Below are 20,315 nucleotides of genomic sequence, written 5' to 3' on the forward strand. Positions count from 1 at the left end.
ATATTTAAGATTTATTATTACATATTTTATCCCACTTTGGATTAGTAGTGATGACATAACATGACACTTTCCTTTATTTAAACAGTTTTCCGCCAAGGATTTATCTTAAAATAAAAATAGTGGGTTTAAACTCTGTCATCATCATCGTCATCTCCAGTCAAAACAGATGTGGTTATTATGAAACAGCTGAAATGGAAGTCATGATAATCGTATGTGCGTGCGCGCGCGCACTAGCGCCCCCTGCAGGAAACAAGCAGCGGCGGCGCGCATACGTAACCTGCATGTGTTTGTGTGTGTGGGGTGGAGGAGAGGAGAGGCGACTACTCAAACTCTGAGCAAGCGCCACAGAAACGCCAGCGCAGGATCAGCCAGACCTGTTTATGTAGGTACACCAGATTTTCTCGCTGTGCTATAGTATGTGTGTTTTCCAGGCAGGGAGGTGCAAGTGTTTTCCAGGATTTCCGCGAGCTCTTCATGCAGATGGTCCGGTGCAAATGTAGCACGTCATTAAAATGGCGCCAAAAGATTAAGTTGAGCAGGAGCAGACGCTGCCCTAAATAAATGTTTTCATGCATGTGGCCTCTTTATTGATTTCTATGAGCCGCGGATGTGGTATTCGTGAATATTTGGTTGTTACTTTGAATCGCGTAGGTGCTGGTCGTGCGCGCGCATGTGTGTGTATGTGTGTCCAAGCGTCATATCGCAAGTTAGGCGCGCGCGCCCTGGCCTGACTGCTCGGCTTGTGCTATTTGGCCTTAAAGTTTTGCAATTGAACCTGAAATTGGCGTCAAATACACGTCGGTGTTTTCCACTTTTGATTTATGTACGGATTCTGCATATTTTCGGAGGACTATTAGACAGTTTTCCGCGTGCCACTGCCTGGGCTGGTCCGGATTCAGCACTGCCATGATGTTGTGAAAATAACGGTGAAAAATAGTAACTTTTCTTAGGGGCTTGCGTTAGAAGTTAAATTCTGTAAATTTATAGATTTGCGCAATAGAAATTACTTTTTTAAATCGAACGAATGTTCCAGCACAACTGGATTTTCTTTATGCAGCACGTCTGTGCTTAAATATACAAACGAGCAGCAGGAGCTGTGTATAAAAACGCTGCAAAATTCATTTTGATTCGTGAGGAAACGCGTATTAATAGTTTTGTTTTTAATTTGCTAACTGGCATTGAAATGGACAGCTATGTGACGTCAAGGGGCGTGGTCTGCCAGCAGCGTCACGTTCAGCGTTTGCGCTGCGTGAATCTGCTGTCGAGTGGTAGATGTCCTGCTGTAACGTTGTTTCGTTTTTTCCTCTACTTGTACCGTTGGATTTAGCTGGTACCTGTGATATTTTAACTGTTAAAATATTTTTTTAACTGTATGATCTTGGCTAACTTAATAAAAAAACAAGTTTAACATATCTAAACCTTTTTCGTATATCCCAATCGGCATGGGTTTGCTTTTCTCTATTGGTTCTCAGTTAACAGTTAGTCAAACTGATTTTAAGTGGTTCACCTGAAACTGTGTTTGCTAGTGAAATATTAGGTGTGTCGAGGTAAAAATAATTTTAAAAAAGCCTAAAGCTGCTCTGAGGTTTGTTTCTGAGTTGTTTGTCATTGTAGTATTTGTGTTTACGACACTCCGTACGTCCATATAACGTTACCTCCATATTATATATTGATCATAAACTAATATGATGATGCATTATATTCTTACATCAAAACTTGAGTGACGTTGTTCTCATGTGCACCAGTTGCTCAGTTTATTTTCTGTTTTCTTGTTAGATATTTGAGATTAGGGAAATTACATTAGTTTAGCATGTTTTCAATACCCTACCTAGAGCAGAATAACAAAAACTGGTGAAGGTGAAGTGTGTACATTTCTCGCACACGCCCCCGTCTGACAGTGGGTAATCCAACACTTAGTCCCGCCCTCAGACTCATGCTATTGGTTCAGTCCATGTTTGTCCCGATGCTCAACCAAACAGCAACGGTTGGTAGCGCCACATTGTTTACACTTTTTGAAGGAGTCAGATTAAGGATGGATTACCTAATATAGTTCAATTCTTCATATTAAGCTGTCGTATAAGTATATATAACGTGTGAAATAAAGTATCTTAATTGGTGTATGTTAGGTTTCTAAATTCGTATGGCCTGTGTGTGCTGGCTGGGGTACGCGCACTCCACAGTGATCTCCCCAGGTCAGTTTTCAGGAATGTTCTACTAATGTTTGATCAACCTCTGCAGATTTCCGCATCACTTGAAGGCCACGGCAGCTCAGGATGAAGCGAAGCCGTGTCCCGAGCACCAGCGAGGACTCGGACAATGGGAGTGAGTAGACAGACGCTGTTTTTTCAAGTATCAGCTTGCCTAAAGAAATCTGTTCACTCTCAAAACTAATGTTGACTGTCATGAAAGTTACTTTGATATCACAATGGACTATACCTACATTTTTATGCAGAGTGTTTATTAGAAGTAATTATCTGTGAACATTTTTCATTTGAATATTATTGTTAGTAGAAATTAAGTTATAAGTGAAGTAAATGATTAAGGAGTAATTCAGTTAACAGACATGCTTTTACTTAAGATGTTGTGTACAGTACAGTGTACAGTACAGTTGATCTGCATTTTCTAAATATACAATAATCAATCATCTAAAGCAACTTATCAGTCATCTGAGTTCACAGCAATGAAGCGCAACAGTTACAGGCTTGTTGCTAGATCAGATACAATTGTGGACAGAGTTATTTATATTATTTATTAAATCTTGTGCGCAGCTGTATTCTATCTAGACTTTACCCAGTTATAGTGTTCAGTACTACATTTCAGTAGTTTAAAGAAACATACAAGCAAAGATACTGCACTGCTGGAAAAAAAGCGGGCGCTAATGCACCCTATTAACAGACAACAACTATCTAATCAGTTCCAGATGGAGAAAAGTCCCACCCGACTGTTTTTTTTTTCTAAGTCAAAGATTTTTTTCAATTGCACATAAGCAATTCCAGCAATATGGATGTGACATTTTCAGGAAAACTTAAAACACATAAATACACAGAGAAAGTAAATGTTAACATTATATTCAGGGTTCATATGGTCATGGAAAACCTGAAAAAATCATGGAATGTTGACATTGCATTTTCCAGGCCTGGAAAAGTTTTGGAAAAACTAAAATCCCCTCAAAGTTTTGGAAAGGTCATGGAAATTAGTTTAACAAATATCTGTACACTTGAATATAGATTAGTTGTCTTTACTTTTTTTCTGTTTTTGGCCAAAAACATGGTCCCACATTGTGAATGCTGCTTTAGCATTGTCTAAATAAATTGTACATACAATAGATGTAAAAATACATTTTTTTTTGTTTTTTGATATGTTGTAATGAATTTGAACGTGCACAGTTTTTTCTATTATTTACTATGTGTATGTATGTATTACTTGAAAGTCATGGAAAAATCATGGAATTTTAGTTGTAAAATTATATATGAAGCCTGTATATTGAAAAATCTGTTTATATTTTTCAAAGAACTAACCACAAAGTTATGGAATCAGAAAAATATCAATCTGTTAACATTTTTGGATTTTAAATGAGGGAAATAAACATGCGTTATGGATGTGACCAAAAAAATTAGTGAGTTTACAGTATACAACTTACTTTGTAGTAATTCTGTGAACAACCCAAAAGAAATAATGCTAATCTAAAAAATAAGAGTTGGCTCTCTTTAGAACTAAAATTATTTATTTATTTATTTTTGCATTTCTGAGGAAAAAAACTTGTTTATGGATGTGAAATTGCACATCAAAAATAATTGTTTGAAATCATTGAAAGAAAAATTTTGAAGTTTTTTTTTTTTACAGTAGAGGGGAAAAATGCAAATTTTGTTTTATGCTTATTTTAATATTTCACCCTTTAGCTATAACCCCAACACGATCCTTCTACCTTTGCAAAACCAGTTCTGCCGTTTTCTGAAACTATTACAGCTGCTAATAACATGATCTCTCTTTATCAGCATCTTCAGCACAGGACATGTCTTGCATGTCATATCATGTTTTTTTTTCCTCAATTCTTTTAGGTAATTCCACATCCTGGTCTCAGCACTCCAACTCCAAGCACAGGAAACAGAGTGGGAAAAGACCATCTGAGGTACACAAAACTCACTCGCACACACATACGACTAGGGCTGTGCGATTAATTACAATCATATTGATTTTGGACATGCACGATTTCTAAATCACGTTACAGCACGATTTTCCCGCAGTATTCTATTTGAACCAATGAACAGGAGACTGAGCTTTATGACAAATAACCTGCATGATGAGTTCAGCACAGGAGAAAGTCAACAACTGTGGTGTGGGATTACTTTGGAAGGCTGATGTATCACAGAACCAGGTAATTTGTAAGTCAGTCATAGGTTGCAGCCAAAAATCTGTGGACATGTAGAAAAGCACACGCAACTACTTTTGATTTGGGGTCAAGCAGAACATCGGAGCCTTACTCGCGTTTGACGGCGCGCGCACACACACACACACACAGTAGTCTTTATTTGTTTTGCCATAGGTCTGTTCTAGAGACGATTTATTACACCTCTACTGGGTGATTTTAATTCTCTTTGCCTTATGTTTGATTTAGAGACAAGTTACAGGTCTTTGATGAAGATCTAATTATTTTCCTTTGGAAATATCTCTCAGATTTACACTGTGTATCAAAATCATGATTAAAATCGAAATCGCATTATTGTTCAGGAAAATTGTGATGGGTTTCTTTTGCCCATATCGCACAGCCCTGCGTATGACTGTTGTAGATGTTTGTCATTTAGTACATATTCTTTTGCACAATTTCTTTTCTTTTCCACAGGTGTTCAGGACAGACCTGATCACAGCTATGAAGCTGCATGATTCACACCAGCTTAATCCTGAGGACTATTATGAGCTGGCCGATCCCTGGCGGCAGGAGTGGGAGAAAGGGGTTCAAGTTCCTGTCAGTCCAGAGTCTATACCGCAGTGTACAGTGCGGTATAATATGTTTTTCCTCTTCCCTATCAAACTATTCTCCTTAAGTAGTTCCCATTGATTCATTGTTCTTTTTCTTTTTTTTGCAGCACTGTAGCTGAGAAAAGCACCGCTCCTCTGTTCATCAAGCCCAAGAAGCTGATTCGCTCATCTGAGTCATCGATGCTTGGGTACGTGGGTATTCAGACACTGGCTGATGGCATGTGTCGCTATGACCTGAATGAGGAGGACGTAGCTTGGCTGCAGATCACTAATGAAGAGTTCAGTAAAATGGGTGAGCAAATACTGTCTGGAGTTTTCATTTTGCTCTTTATGCAAACAAATTTCTTCACTCTGTGGGAAAAAAAGCACTTACAGCTAAATAATTTGCTTGTAGGCATGCAACCCCTGGATGAGCTTACAATGGAGCGGGTCATGGAGGAGTTTGAGCGCCGTTGCTATGACAACATGAGCCACGCCATGGAAACAGAGGAGGGGCTTGGTATCGAGTATGATGAGGATGTGGTCTGCGATGTCTGTCAGTCTCCTGACGGCGAGGACGGCAACGAGATGGTGTTCTGTGACAAGTGCAACATCTGCGTGCATCAGGTGTGTGTGTGTTGCTAATGTTGTCAAAAAGAACAATATTTCAATACTGAAATACTTAAAGTGAAACATAACTTTTTTTTACAATGCCTGCTGTATTCTTCCTCTCAAGTTCAAGTCTCTTTATTTGCATGATTTTTGCACAGTATTGCCAAAGCATTTTATATATGTATAAAATATGTAATATTATTATTTTAATCAAATTAACAAAATATACATTACATGAAAAAAAAAAGAAAATGATAAGAATAAAACTGATAAAATAGCTCTAATAATTATGATGATTACAAGAAAAAAAAGCGTAGATTATTTTACTAAGGCTCATGAGTTTAGTTGATTAACCATTTCTTATGTTGTGGATGGTGTACACATATTTTGCACCCAGTGTCATTCAGAATAAATTATTTAATGTTATAAAATGGGGGGAAAATATTTTTCTTGTTGTGTATTTGGGGCAGAAAACAAAATAAGTACGTCTCATCTTTTATTTAATGAGTGTCACTGTTTTTACATATTGATGCTCTTTAGGAGCCCAGGATTTATCTCTCCCTCTTTCTATTTTAAGTCATGATTACTGAAGTGATGTTTAGAAAGAATAAGAGCTGCACGATTAATCGTAAAAATATTGTAATCTCGATTCAACCCCCTAGATAATCTTCAGCACTAATCCAGCATTTCTATAATTCTGTCAATCATATTTTTCAGGAGAGAAGCAATGGTGGCTGCACAAGTCTTCACATTGTTTTACATACGTTGTTCAGCAACGTGGACACCTCCAAATGGTGTTAAAAGAGTCACATGCTGTATTTATAAGATATAATTTACCTCAAAAATGTCATTTTTGTCTTTATGTAATATATTTGCGACCACAAAATCAAAAGTGACGTGAGCTGACCGTCAGCTGTTAACACCGCTCGCTCCTCTGAATGAAGTCGACTTTAGTGAACAGAACCTGCATAAGCTGTGAATAACATAGTAATAAAGTTGTAAATAGGATTCAGTTTGTGGCACTGAGTGATTGTTTGGGAGCTGCGTGGGTAGTGAACCGTTCTTAGCAATGAAAATGAAACCGAAAGCGCGCACAGTGTTGCCAGATGTAGCTGACTGATTCCAGCCCAAAAAGTATCTAAAACCTGCCGAAATGAAAATACCCACCCAGTCTTCTGTATTCACGAAAATCAAGTCAGTGACAGATTTTAAGCAGAAAATTACAGATTGTAAGCATATGTCTCAAACACTATAGTTCAGCATCAGAATTATCATCAGCATTGATGATAAATTGATGATTAATGACCAGGACGAATCTAAAGTCTGTTCAAGTCCACCAAAATTCAAGTCTACAAAATGTAGCATTGTAACAGTACAGCTACACAAAGCCTATTGCTGTTTTACCACATTTGAGAATAACAATAATAATAGTCCACTCATATTAACCTTTATTTTACATCTACAGAATCGTGAGAAAAATTTGCGATTTAGCCAGAATCGTGCAGCTCTAGAAAGAATTTGTTTTTCTTTTACTGATAAATGATTGGGCCAAATAACATTAAAGTTTAGTTTAGAGGTAATATTACATTTTTTTTGTTTTTCATTGGAATTATATTTTCCTTTTTTTGTCAGTGTGTTTGTGAAGGTTTTGTTGGGGATAATCTCTATTTACTTTCTCTGCCTCTCACTAAGTCACACTCTCATTCAGACTGACTGAAATTTTATTTTGTTGGCTCATTTTACATTTCAAGAACAAGACATATTAGACACCTTGATACTCGAACTGTTTGTGCTTGAATGTGAGGAAGAAAGTGATAGCAGTCATTAAAACAGTATTCCCATTGGTTCTTGAAATCTTTTTTTTATAACTTTAATTTTTATTGATTTTTTAGTAGGTCATAATTGATTACAATCAAATGCAATTTTACAAATAGTAGAAAAGGCTAATTTGAGTCAGATATGACAAGCCATTTCAATAACAAGCAAATAACTAGAACAAAAAAAAAAAAAAAAAACAACAACAACAAAACAATAATAGATAAATAAATAAAATAAGATAGAAACAGAGCCTGTGTTGAGAATACTGTAGAAAAATAAATAAGTAAATAAAAAAAAAAAAACATGGTTTATACAAAAAGGAAGGCAATTGGGTACATAAGAATAGGCACAGTTGACTTATATGTCTGAAACTTAAGCGAGTACAGTCTGAGAGCCAGTCCCTAATGATTTGTCAATGTAAATTATCCATTTTTGCCATCTTTTGGCATACAAGTCCACCTTCAAACGTAACACACCAGTCATATGTTCCAATGTCCTTATTTCCTGAATTACATCAAGCCATTGTTGTTGTTTAGGTGAGTCAGGCTTATACCAGCTTCTGGTTATGGTTTTCCTGGCTGCTGTAAGGAGTATTTTTACCAGGTATCGATCCTCCTGAAGTGTAACCAGTGAAATATGACCCAAGTACAGGACAATGCATGTAAATGGAATCTCATACCCAAGCACCTTTGTTAAGGTTAAGTGCACATCATTCCAAAATGGCTTCAGTTTTTCGCATCCCCAAAAAATGTGTGTATGGTGTGCTTCTAAGCAGCCACATTCTCTCCAACATTGCTGGGGTGTAGAAGAAGCTTTACTGCTGATTTTAGGTGTTATAAAGAATCGTACCAAATTCTTCCAATTGAATACCCTCAGTTGTTGTGAGCTTGTGGAGGAATGTTGAATTTCGCACATATCTAACCATACCTCTGGTAGAATTTCTACATTCAATTCTTTTTCCCACCTTGATTTAAGGTATAATGTTGAGTTGGTCTTACTTTCCATAATACTTACGTAAAAACTAGAGATTATTTTTGCACATTTACTATCTGATTTGTAAGCATTCATCATAATCTTTACAACTGGACTAATTTCGTGTGACGTTTCCATTTTTATTTCTCTGTAAAATTAATCTCTGAATTGTATAAACCTAAATAAGTCCCGATTAGTAAGAGAAAGTTTTTCTTTGAGTGTTTGGAAAGTCTGTAATTCCTTGTTTTCCAATACTGTACATATTGCACTAATGCCTTTTGTTGCCCATTGCTTAAATGTGGCGTCGCTTTCACCTGGTTTAAATTGAGTGTCAAAGGCTATCCATCGAAGAACTTTTTGGTCTTTGCTTAATTTAAATTGTCTAGCAAACTCAAACCAAAACTCCACTGCTCCAGAGGTTATTGAATCCAATTGACTTTTGACTACCGAAGGGATTTCTTTTTCTCCAAGAATTGACTGAATCTGATAACCCACCGTATATGTCTCAATTTCTTTCCATCTGGCAAAATAATTGTTGTTACACCAAAGAAAAAGTGGACGGAACTGAGCTGCATAAAAATAATCTTTGAGATTCGGCAGGGCCATTCCTCCTTTTTGCTTGGACAACTGGAGTGTTGTGTATCTTATTCTAGGCTTCTTTCCATCCCAAATAAACCTGGAAATAAGTTTGTTCCAGATTGTAAACTGATGTTTAGGTATCTCTATTGGCAGGGCTTGAAATAGGTATAGTAATCTAGGTAATATGTTTGTTTTGATGACGTTTATCTTACTAGCAAAATCCAATGGGTAGGTAGACCACCGTTCCATATCGCTTTTAATACTCTGGTTAATCACATTATAGTTTGCACCGTACAGACTACTCAGGTTTTTTGTAATAATCACCCCTAAATATTTTATTTCTTTCATGTCCCATTTTAAATTATATCTATGTCTGATTTCCTCAGAAGGTTTGTAATTAAATGACAAAAGTTGTGTCTTCGCAATATTTAGTTTGTACCCAGCGAAGAAGTTAAATTCATCGAGGAACTCCATCAGTACCGGGAGGGAGGCCTCAGGATCTGTTAAATGGATCAAGACATCGTCTGCAAATAAACTAATTAAATGATCTTTATGTCCTATTGTAATGCCTTGTATTTGTTCATGTTGACGGATTGCCTGGGCCAGGGGTTCAATATAAACAGCAAATAATGTGGGACTAAGGCAACAGCCCTGTCTAGTTCCTCTTTGTAAACTAAACGATGGAGATAATGACCCATTAATTTTTATTTTGGCTGTAGGTTGTTGGTAAAGAGATCTAATTATATTTACAAAATGTTTATTGAAGCCGAATCTAACCAAAGTTTGGTAAAGAAATTCCCAGTTGACCCGATCAAAGGCCTTTTCGGCATCCAGACTTAGTAATACTGCTGTCTTATTTTCCCTTTCTATTTTATCTATAAGATGCAGCGTCCTCCTAATATTATCATGTGTTTGACGGCTTTTTATGAATCCTGTCTGATCCTCGTCAATTAATTCAGGAAGGATAGTCTCTAATCTTTTGGCTATAATTGATGTATATATCTTATAATCTATATTAAGAATTGAAATGGGCCTATAATTGCAGCTAAGTTCCCTGTCCTCACCCTCCTTTGGGAGTACTGAGATGATAGCCTCGTTCCATGAAGGTGGAAGTTTACATTCTGTTTTAATCCAGTTAAATGTTTTTAACAGAAGTGGGGCTAGTATTTCTTTAAAAGTTTTATACCACTCGGCTGGAAAGCCGTCGCTACCTGGTGTTTTAGATGTTTTTAGTCTCCCAATCGCATTATTTATCTCTTCTAGTGTGAAATCTGCTGTAATGAAATCATTTTGTATTTTGCCTATACTTGGTAAATCTAGTTCATTAAGAAAATTTCTTGTCGCTTCCATTTTAGAGTTAGAAGCATCCGTATACAGTTGTTTATAATAATTTAGAAAAATGTCCTCTATTTTCTGTGGATGATAAACCAAATTATTTGTTTGTGGGTCTCGTATTCTATGAATAGTGCTATCAACTTCTTGTTTACGTAAGCGTCGGGCAAGCAATTTTGCTGCTTTAGGGCCGGATTCGTAGTATGTCTGCTTATAGAATCGAGCTTTCTTCTCAACATCTTGTTCCAACAGGCTGTTAATCTGTTTCCTTATTTGCTGCATACGTGATAGTAGGTTTGGATCCCTGTTTATTTTGTGTTGTTGCTCCACATTTAATAAGTCTGATGTTAGGGTATTGTACTCCATAATTCTCTTTTTTTTATTTTGCGCTGATAGTGCAATCAAATTCCCACGCATCACAGCCTTCAATGAGTCCCATACTATGGATGGGTCTACCTCTCCATTATCATTTATCCTAATATATTCTTTTATATTTAATTTTATCTGTTCTGTATTTGCTTTGTTATTTAACAAACCCACATTCAACCTCCAACCTGTCTTTCTCTTCCTTCCTTCTATTTGAACTGTCAGGTACAAAGCGCTGTGGTCAGAGACCTCAGCTACTCCAATGCTACAATCTTTCACCCTATAACAGTCATTTTTTGGCATAAAAAAATAATCAATCCTAGAGTATGTACGGTGGGGAGCTGAGTAATGAGTGTAGTTTTTGAGAGATGGATTAATATGTCGCCAGACATCGCAGTATCCTATGTCATCCCAGGCTGTGTTAATTAATTTTGATATTTTGCTCCCATTTCTTTTGCTATTAGTTGTGTCTAAATGGTGGTTTAGTACCACATTGAAATCTCCACCACATATACAAATACCCTCTGCTTCCAGTACAATTACATCCATTAATGATTTGAAGAACAGTTTACTAGTATCGGGTGGAGCATACACATTTACTAAAGTTATTAATTCCTCTTCAATTTTACCCTTAACAATAAGATATCTCCCATCCTTTTCTTTTATTTCCTTATATAATTCGAATTTAAATTTATTAGCAACAAGAATAGCAATTCCCCTTCTATGTGAATGCTCATATGAATTGTAATAAGTATTTTTAAAGCCAAATCTCTTTAATTTCTCATGCTCTTGTTGAGAGAGATGAGTTTCTTGCATAAAAATAATATCTGCTTTCTCTTTTTTAAATTTTGTCAATACCTTTGACCTTTTAATTGGGTTACCCAAACCGTTCACGTTTAAAGACATTAGCTTAACCTCAGTAGACTGTACCATCATCAAAAAGAGTCATTCTTACACCACTATGTTTCCACAGGCAAACCTTAAATAAAATAAACTGTAACACAGAAACAAGCCAAGAACTGCTTAGAACAAGCATTATGGTTCTTGAAATCTTTGAAAGTTTGTGAGTGTGAACAAAAAAATTAAATTCAAGTCCCTGGAGATTTTTTTAATTAAGTGTACATAGAAAAAGATTGTTGAATGAGTTTATTTTGTTCAAGACATTTTCTTTAAAAGAATCCATTTGACCTCCGGTCTGCTAAAGTGTTATTTCACCAACACTTGTGCTTTTATGCGTACAGCTTGCTTAAGTTACACACAATTGCACAATACGATAAGTGTTTCCCGCATGAGTTACTTTGTGTTGAACATTGCCATGATGTTCACAAACATACTATACCACTATAGTACCTCACGGTTTCAGAGACAAACATAAAGTGCCAAATATTTTAATTAATATAATGTTGAGTTGATTTACTTTAGGAGATCAGGTAAACCCATGAGGCAAGAAAATGTAAATAAGCATATTCATATATCTTAAAACTTCAGGTTATATGAGCCTAAACTCTTTTCCAACAAAATCCATACAAAAGTTAATATCGGATTATTTTATAATATAGTATGGGATGTATTAAATAATCTTCAGTTTTATGCAAAACACGCATCAGATATCAGATCTGTCATATAACATGACGTAACCTTGCTCTCACTTAAAATGTGTTCCCACATTAAAACCCTTGCATTTGAGGGCGTTGGTCATAGAAAGTCCTTGTAAAGTTTGTCTTTTCGGATTTAGGCCAGTCGTTTCTTCTCTAATACTAAAATTGTAATTAAAAATTGTGATTTTAGTGCAGATTGTGTTAAAGCAGTTTAACATAGAAGTTAAATTAAAAGTGTCAGTGCAGTTTTGCAGAGTTGAAGTTCAGTTTATTTCAGTTGAGTTTGGTTTAAATTTCACTGCTGAAAGTCCAAACCCTGAAGAGCAAATCCATTGATCCATCTAAACCAAATCAAGCAAGACAGTGGCAACAGAGGCAAGGAACTAAACTTCATTAAATTCACCATTTGTCCAAAGATATTAGAATATTACATGGTACAAATGTACAAAACAAATATTTTTTATTTTACTCCTTTAATTACTTTTTTTATCCGGGAGAGTGAAAATTTTGGCAAGGCTAGTGAAAATCTAGAGAACTGGCTTAACTCAACTAATAAAAATGGTTGTCATTGACTCTGACACATTAAAAAACTAAGACATGCATACATATTGTAATTGTGGCATTTTTTTTCCTGTGGTTTTTAAAAAAAAAGAGTGTCATTATATTTAAGGTATCATATTGAAGTTAGAAATTTGTGACCAAATTTTGAAGAAATGTTCCAGCACACATGAATTACATAACCATGTATCTCTCCACAGGCGTGTTATGGTATACTGAAGGTCCCTGAGGGCAGCTGGCTTTGCCGTACCTGTGCGCTGGGTATTTTTCCCAAATGCCACCTGTGCCCTAAAAAAGGCGGAGCCATGAAACCCACCCGCAGTGGCACCAAGTGGGTCCACGTCAGCTGTGCCCTCTGGATACCTGAAGTAAGGATGCACGCACAAATGAAGACTTATGTAAAGTGATTCACTTAATGACGCAGAAGAGCAGTATGTGTGCTGAGACTGGGCTTTGTTGTGTGCTCTTTATCTCTAGGTAAGCATTGGTAACCCTGAGAAGATGGAGCCTATCACTAATGTGTCTCATATACCCAGCAACAGATGGGCTCTAATATGCTGCCTGTGTAAAGAGAAGACAGGAGCTTGTATTCAGGTATACAGTGCTGATGTTTATCTCTTATTATGTTATGGATACAGTACAGATATGAAGAATGTCCCAGAAATATTGCAAATTTCATTAATGTTTTTAATGAATATTTTCCACATTCTTACAAAAGCATTCATTTTATTTTTTTGTCTTCTGATGTTTTTAGTTCAATTTCAGTTTGTTTATAGCTCTTTTAGGATAGCAATAATTCTCCAATGGCTTTGTTTTTGGTTTTGGATTTCTTTTGCTTTGGTGACTGATTTGTTTACTAATATACAGCAAGATGTGCTTCTTAAAATGGTAATAGCTTTAATAAGAATATGTAAAACCATTAAAACATTGAGTAATAATCACTTAATTGTTGTTCTTTGTAAAAAAAAAAAAAATCCCAAAAATGTAATCAGGTTTTTAAATTGTACGATTATAATTTTATAAGTTTCATTGTTATAATAAATTTTTGTGAATTAGGGAAAAAGAACAGAATCCAGATAAATAAAATATAATTTGAGATCAAAAATTGAATAAAGCAACAAATAATACTGTACACAGAAATAGGATATATGCAAAAGTATGCAGAAGAACTTTTAATTTTGCAGTAACCTTGGTCAAGTGCTTACGATGAACTGTATGCAGTTACAAAATCGGCACGTTTAAGGTCTGTTTTCTTTAAAAATGATCTCCACTGCCTGATTGATCACGGCGCCATGTATATAAAAAATGAAAATTAGTTTCACCCCAGTATTTTCTATGTTTTTGCGCTAGCTCGCTAATCGTGACAGCGCGTACATATAAAGGCTTTTTTTATCTCTGTTTACGCTTCAACAACTAAATGAATGCTGAAGTCTGTTTAACTGATTATATTTTATTTACATTACAATATGGATGCTGTAAAAGGAAGCGTATAAAATTGAAAAAAGTCACATTTAGCTTTCACCAGATGTTTATTGGTATGGAAAGAAACACTAGCTGTGCAAATACCCTATTTGGGTTAAATGTAACATTTTATCATAATGTATCATGAATCAGAGCACATTTTTCCAGCTTCACATTTCTCCGTCCTCTGTGGTCTAATTCTGACGTCTTGTTTTTCCAAATCCCTAGTGTTCTGCCAAAAGTTGCCGTGTGGCGTTCCACGTGACCTGTGGTCTGCATTGTGGGCTGAAGATGAACACGATCCTCACAGAGGCGGATGAAGTCAAGTTCAAGTCATTTTGTCCCAAGCACTCTGGCCTGGATTGGAACGAGGAAGAGGGCGATGATGACAGACCTGTGAAGGTCCCAACCAGGGAAGACAGAAGCAGAAATAGAGGAATAGATTTCTCTGCTTCTTCCCAAACCAGACTCTCGCAGAACCCAGAGGAGACCAGACTCAGTGAGCGAAAGCTTCGAGTACAGCAGCTGGAGGACGAGTTCTATCGCTTCGTCGCTGCTGATGAGGTTGCCGAACATCTGCAGCTTCCTCTTGAGATGGTGGACTTCTTGTTTCAATACTGGAAGTTGAAAAGAAAGGTGAACTTTAACCAGCCCCTCATCATGCCGAAGAAAGAGGAGGAAGACAGTCTTGCCCGACGAGAACAGGAAGTGCTTTTAAGGCGACTACGACTCTTTACGCATTTGCGACAGGATCTGGAGAGGGTAAGTTTGCCAGAACCCTTCTATTGTCACATTAGCTCACACGATGGCTTTTTTATCACTCTAAATTAAGGGTGCACGATACTTTGGTACCAGTTGATACTGGAATTTTAAAAACGTCAGTTTTTATTCCTGCTAACATTTGAGCGTTATTGAGCACGTACTTAAACACAGCTTATTTGCCATTGTGTTCACATGCTCAACTGAAATGACTGATTGGCTGTGAAGGTCATCAGTTCACCGAACTCACCGCTGTTTACTGAGTGTAACCACAGATACAGGGACACATTGCAGCATTTTAAAGCTGTGTTTCATCAGCAGATTGCTCCTTTGTCGGCTTATAGACAAACCAGCTGATCGGCGTGACTTTGAAACGCTCCAGTGCCCCTGTATTTGTGGTTACACTCAGTAAACATTGTGTTTAAGTCAAGAACGTGCCCAACAGCGCTCAAATGTTATAGGGAAGTGAATGTTTTTACAACTTCAGTATTAATTGGTACTGAATTCCAGTATCCTGACAACATTAACTCTGAATGCAACAGTCACAGCTCAGGATTAGCATGTTTTCAGTTATCCAATCATAAGTGATAGGCCGAGATGCATTACTGTTTTTATTAGATACTACTAACATGCATCTCCTTTGAAAACTTGTGTTGGGGTTTCACCGAGACCCTTAAGTCGTGCTTTGCATCACTTTCATAGCATTCAGTGCCACACACACATGCTACTGAATGAACTGATGCAACATGACATGCAAATGAATAAAAAGAATGAGGGTGATGACTACAATTTCACTTATAATGTGTGTGTTTTGGTACAGTGAAAAAGTATGAACACCTTTTATTTGTTTTAGTGCAGCACATCTCATAATGATCATATTTGAGTGAGTAGGCACATGGTATGTGGTCTTTTGTGGCTGTTTGAATGCATCTGACCACATGAGCATTCATGTTATTAAAGCAACTGAGTCCTGAATTTTGACTGATTCCCCAAGATTCCCAAATTCACTCATTATTCACTTGCTATTCTATATGTAAAACTTCAATATGTAAAACTTCAAACTCTAAACTCTAATTTTATAACTTTTATAAATGTTTACACTACAAAGCGTATAGTGCATCATTGGGGTCTTTTTTTACTCAGTATCGTTGGTTAGTCAGTGAATGATGTAAGTGTTATTAGTAACATTTAAATTTCTTTCCCTGTTTCATTCTGTCGTGCCACAGTCATTATCACATCAGTGTTTTGCCATTAGACCATTAAATTTGTTGTTAGGCCAAAACCTAAAACACACACCTGTACAAATGTATGATACACAAATGTTTAATTTACTGATCTAAACTACTAGTGTGAAGCACACACATTTACTCGCCATCATGTTGATCCAAACCCTTCCACTACAAACACAAAAGATCCTTTATTCTTCTCATTCTCAAATCATTGTTTTTTCATTGAATGTAAGTCTGTGCATGTTTGACACATTAGAAACCTCTAAAATACATAACAAAAGGAATCTATTTGAAGCAAGTGATTAATTTAGATTCTTGTTTGTATGTAGAAAAGAGTTAGAAAATCAACTTATTTACCTTGCTTGATTTGCAAGAACATCTCATTGGTTCTCACATGCCAAACAGAATGATATATTAACTATTATATATAATAATGCCTTTTTAAAGCTTCTTTGTAGATTATTGTATGTCTCATCCACATATATGTGTGTTCAGGTGCGTAATTTGACGTATATGGTCAGCCGACGGGAGAGGATTAAACGGACCTTGTGCCGAGTGCAGGAGCAGATCTTTCATCACCACGTCAGGCTGCTGGAGCAGGGCCGCGTCACTGGTTAGTATGATGCTCACTTAAAGAGTACTGAAGCCAGGGGTGTCAAACTCAAAATCTGTAGACCTCCAACTCACACCTACTTAAAGACCCCGTAAAGTGCTTTGAAAAATGCATTTTTATTCAATCTTTGATGTAATCTTAAACCGAAACATGAAGAAAGGGTGGGAGAGCTTAACTCCTCCCCTTAAAGAACAAGAACAAAAACAAAAAATCAAACAGCCAAAAGTGTTTGTTTTTCCTCAGCTCTGCCAGTGAGAAGTGGTTGAGCTCTAGTGCATCAAATGAAAAGTGTCTTTAAGGGGGTGGGGCATGTCAGACATGAGAGGTTATGATTAGGGATTTTCCAATTGATCGGCTAGAGATCTGTGTCAGCTGATATTCACATTTCATGACTCAATCGGTACTCGGCAATCTGCCCGATCTCATGAACCGATTGCAAAAGTTTGTTGTTGAGTTTACACATAGAGAAAGTGGTAACGAGACTGAGTGAACGTGAACAGATTGAGAGAGACACAGTCATGTCCTAAGTATTACATTGGTAAGGTTAACTTCTTATGCATCAATTATGCGCTCCAAACTTTTTCTTCATTGAAACATGTTGAATTCTTCTTCCATCATTTGCAATGTTTCCAAATTACATTGTTAATCATTTCTTACCGATTTTTAAAATGTTTTATCTATTATTTTCTGTAAAACTCCCTTTGACCATGACATTTCCGAACTAAATGGTTTTAATAGTCGTTTTAAGGGATTACATGCAGCAAAAGTGATGATCTCGCCTCACCTAAGAAAATAAATAAAGTATCATACTTAAAGGGAAAATGAACTATTTTGCATTATAAAGCTTGAGGCATCAGAATCTGTACTTGGAATCTGACGATCACCATGACAAAGAATTTGTACTCTGTTTCAGCTGCAAAAATCCTGATCAGAGCATCCCTGGTTATGATGTAATGAGAAACTGAAGTATGAGGTGACATGAATAAATCTATTGATCCATTTAGGGAGAAGTGACAAATTACAAGCTTTACATGTTTATATCAGTTTTGTATCTTCTAAACGCCAATTTTGTCACTTTTTTGGGGTGCGCTAGCTTATAGATATTCTAAGAAAGAATAATACTGATACTGACATCTAAAAAACTTCATTTTAATTTCATAGGACCTTTTATAGTTTTTAGTAGTCTTGAACACCTTGATTAGTTGGATCATTTGTGTTTGCTTAGAGTTGGAACAAAACACTGCACAGCTGCGGCCCTCCAGGAATTGAGTTTTAATACCTGTGATTCAAACCATTTGACCTCTTCTGTTTTCTCTCCTGGTCAGGTATATCCTCTACTAGACGTTTGGAGGAGGCTATGTTTTATTTCCGTACGACGCCACCTGTGCCAGCATCTCCTCAGCCTCTGAAGGGCCACTGTGGGCAGAACAGCACACTGAGCTCCAGCGAGAAGGGAAGCAACTCTTACAGATCCTCAAAGCATATTGAAGCAGACAAGCCTGCAAAGATGCTCATGGACGGCGTTCCCAGTTCTGGAGACTCTGTGAGAAGCGAGACAGTGATGTCTGCTTCATCTAGACGTTCTGAGGGCAGGACGAGGAGTGGTGAGTCTCACAGAAAAGAGGAGGAAAGTGAGCGTCCTCTGGAGGACAGGAGGAGAAAGAGCAAGCTATGGGACCAGGTGTCTATTAAAGACAAACTGAGGCATGCAAAGTCTATGGAGGACACGCTGAGCAGTGAGACAGAGCTCGACACAATGGATGACAGATTGCTGCTGTCTCACACTAACGCTAATTCTGTAGCCACTGCTCCAAACATGTACAGCGGATCGCCGAGGAAGACAAACGCAAGCCATCAGGGAAAACTAGTGCCAAATGGAACATCCGGGCGGCATCTGAAAAACTGGGGCAGTTTCCGAATCCCCAAACGCAGTGAGAGAACGTCAGCAGGGAGACAGACCGAGAGGCAGGAGGCAGACAACACCGCAGACCAAAACTCTTCCTTAAAAACGTTTAGCACAAGCCCCGCCCCCTCCTCTCCTCAAATCAGGACCCGACTGCGGACGGGAAGTGAGAATCGACGCCATCTGGAAGAGTCTGATCTCGGCCAATCAGAGCAGGGTAAGAGGTGTCACACCCAGAGACTTCCGAGCCCTATGACTAGACGATACGGTTCAGACGTGATCCAACGTGGAGTTCTCGCATCTTGAAATGTCCAAATATATTATCATTATTATTTTCCCTCTTCATTTGCTCTTCAACGAAAGGTGAACAGGTGGAACGATATTTATTTTTCTAGTCTGTAATGTTCTGCTGAAAGTATTTTTTTGTGTGTATGTTAAAACAAATGTGGAGAGGTTTCAAAGACCAAACGATTGGCTGACGAAGACGAATATCTTCCTAATAATCGATGAATGAAACTATAAATCAGGTGAAAATGAACTGGCGGAGTTTCGAGATGAGTTATGAGCACTTCTGAGGGTGTTACCAGCGTGAAATGAAGCCAGTGCAGCCCAGCTGTCTTAAGTCCCACACAAAAACTGCACTTAACTGAGCACTTAAAAAGAAAAACATATTTGACCACAACAGTCGAAGCAGTTTCCAAAATTTAGGAAAGACTTTTAATTTATTTTTCAGTATTCTGCTAACTTAAAAGGCCATCATGTGTTGTGTGTATGTGACATGTGCCATTACTTCTGCTGTGGCACCTTTTCCTTCTCAGGTAAAATCTGCTTATATTTGTACTTAATTTATAGTGTTATGTCTTTTTTTTCCCTCTCCAAACTGAGTGTGTAACAGGTTAATGCCTTATATGTACTCTCTTTGGTCTTGAAGAAATTCCTTTCCATATAAATACAAATAAATAATAAAAAACTGTTCATTTAACCATATTCTTCAGCAATAGATGGACACTGTAGATCTGGACAGATTCACACTCGGTATGATGAAATTATGACGCATACGATGTATATCATTTGCAGCTCTGTTCAGGAAGGCTTTTAACAATCATTTACTTCCAGTATCCATTACTTTGCACTTGATATTAAACAATAACAGAAGACACTATCATAGCTCTAATGAAAACACTGTTGTGTTGAAAGGACTGATCTTCTTGACATGGTTGCCTTGGAGTAGTACGCAGAATATGTGTTCTTGCATCTTTTTCTTTATCGCTGTAAATGTCTCCTCATGCAAAATGTGAGTTGATCTCCTTCAGAAAAAAAAGTTTATCTTGTGCCTGTTTTTGTTGAGATGTTGCACTAGAACATTAGCCAGAGAGCTTGGTATAACTGTGTTCACAGACAAAAAAAAATTTCTACATGTTTATATAATCAAGCGCTGCTGTAATTTTCTTCTTTCTTTTCTTTTATTCTTATGCAATACTTTAGTTTTGTTGCAGATTGTGAATAAATTTTCTTGAGGTTACTTGAGGAGATGAAGTGTGGCTCACTGGAAACTTTTC

At 37.1% G+C, this 20,315-nt stretch overlaps 1 protein-coding gene across 4 annotated transcripts; it reads left to right on the forward strand.

Annotated features, from left to right (window-relative positions):
* Nucleotides 1-300: 300 nt before the first annotated feature.
* jade1 (jade family PHD finger 1) lies at nt 301-20,278 on the forward strand. 4 transcript variants are annotated; one of them, NM_199805.1, is given in 11 exon segments: nt 301-382; nt 2,239-2,322; nt 4,059-4,129; nt 4,841-4,998; nt 5,085-5,269; nt 5,372-5,583; nt 12,992-13,159; nt 13,269-13,385; nt 14,481-15,014; nt 16,736-16,853; nt 18,179-19,601. In NM_199805.1, coding segments are annotated over 10 exon segments (2,496 nt in total). In that variant the 5' UTR covers nt 301-382; nt 2,239-2,273; the 3' UTR covers nt 19,063-19,601.
* The last annotated feature ends 37 nt before the right edge of the window (nt 20,279-20,315 follow it).

Source organism: Danio rerio, chromosome 17 (assembly GCF_052040795.2).
Source record: "Danio rerio strain M-AB ecotype USA chromosome 17, GRCz13ab, whole genome shotgun sequence".
In the NCBI taxonomy this organism is placed as follows: Eukaryota; Metazoa; Chordata; class Actinopteri; order Cypriniformes; family Danionidae; genus Danio; species Danio rerio.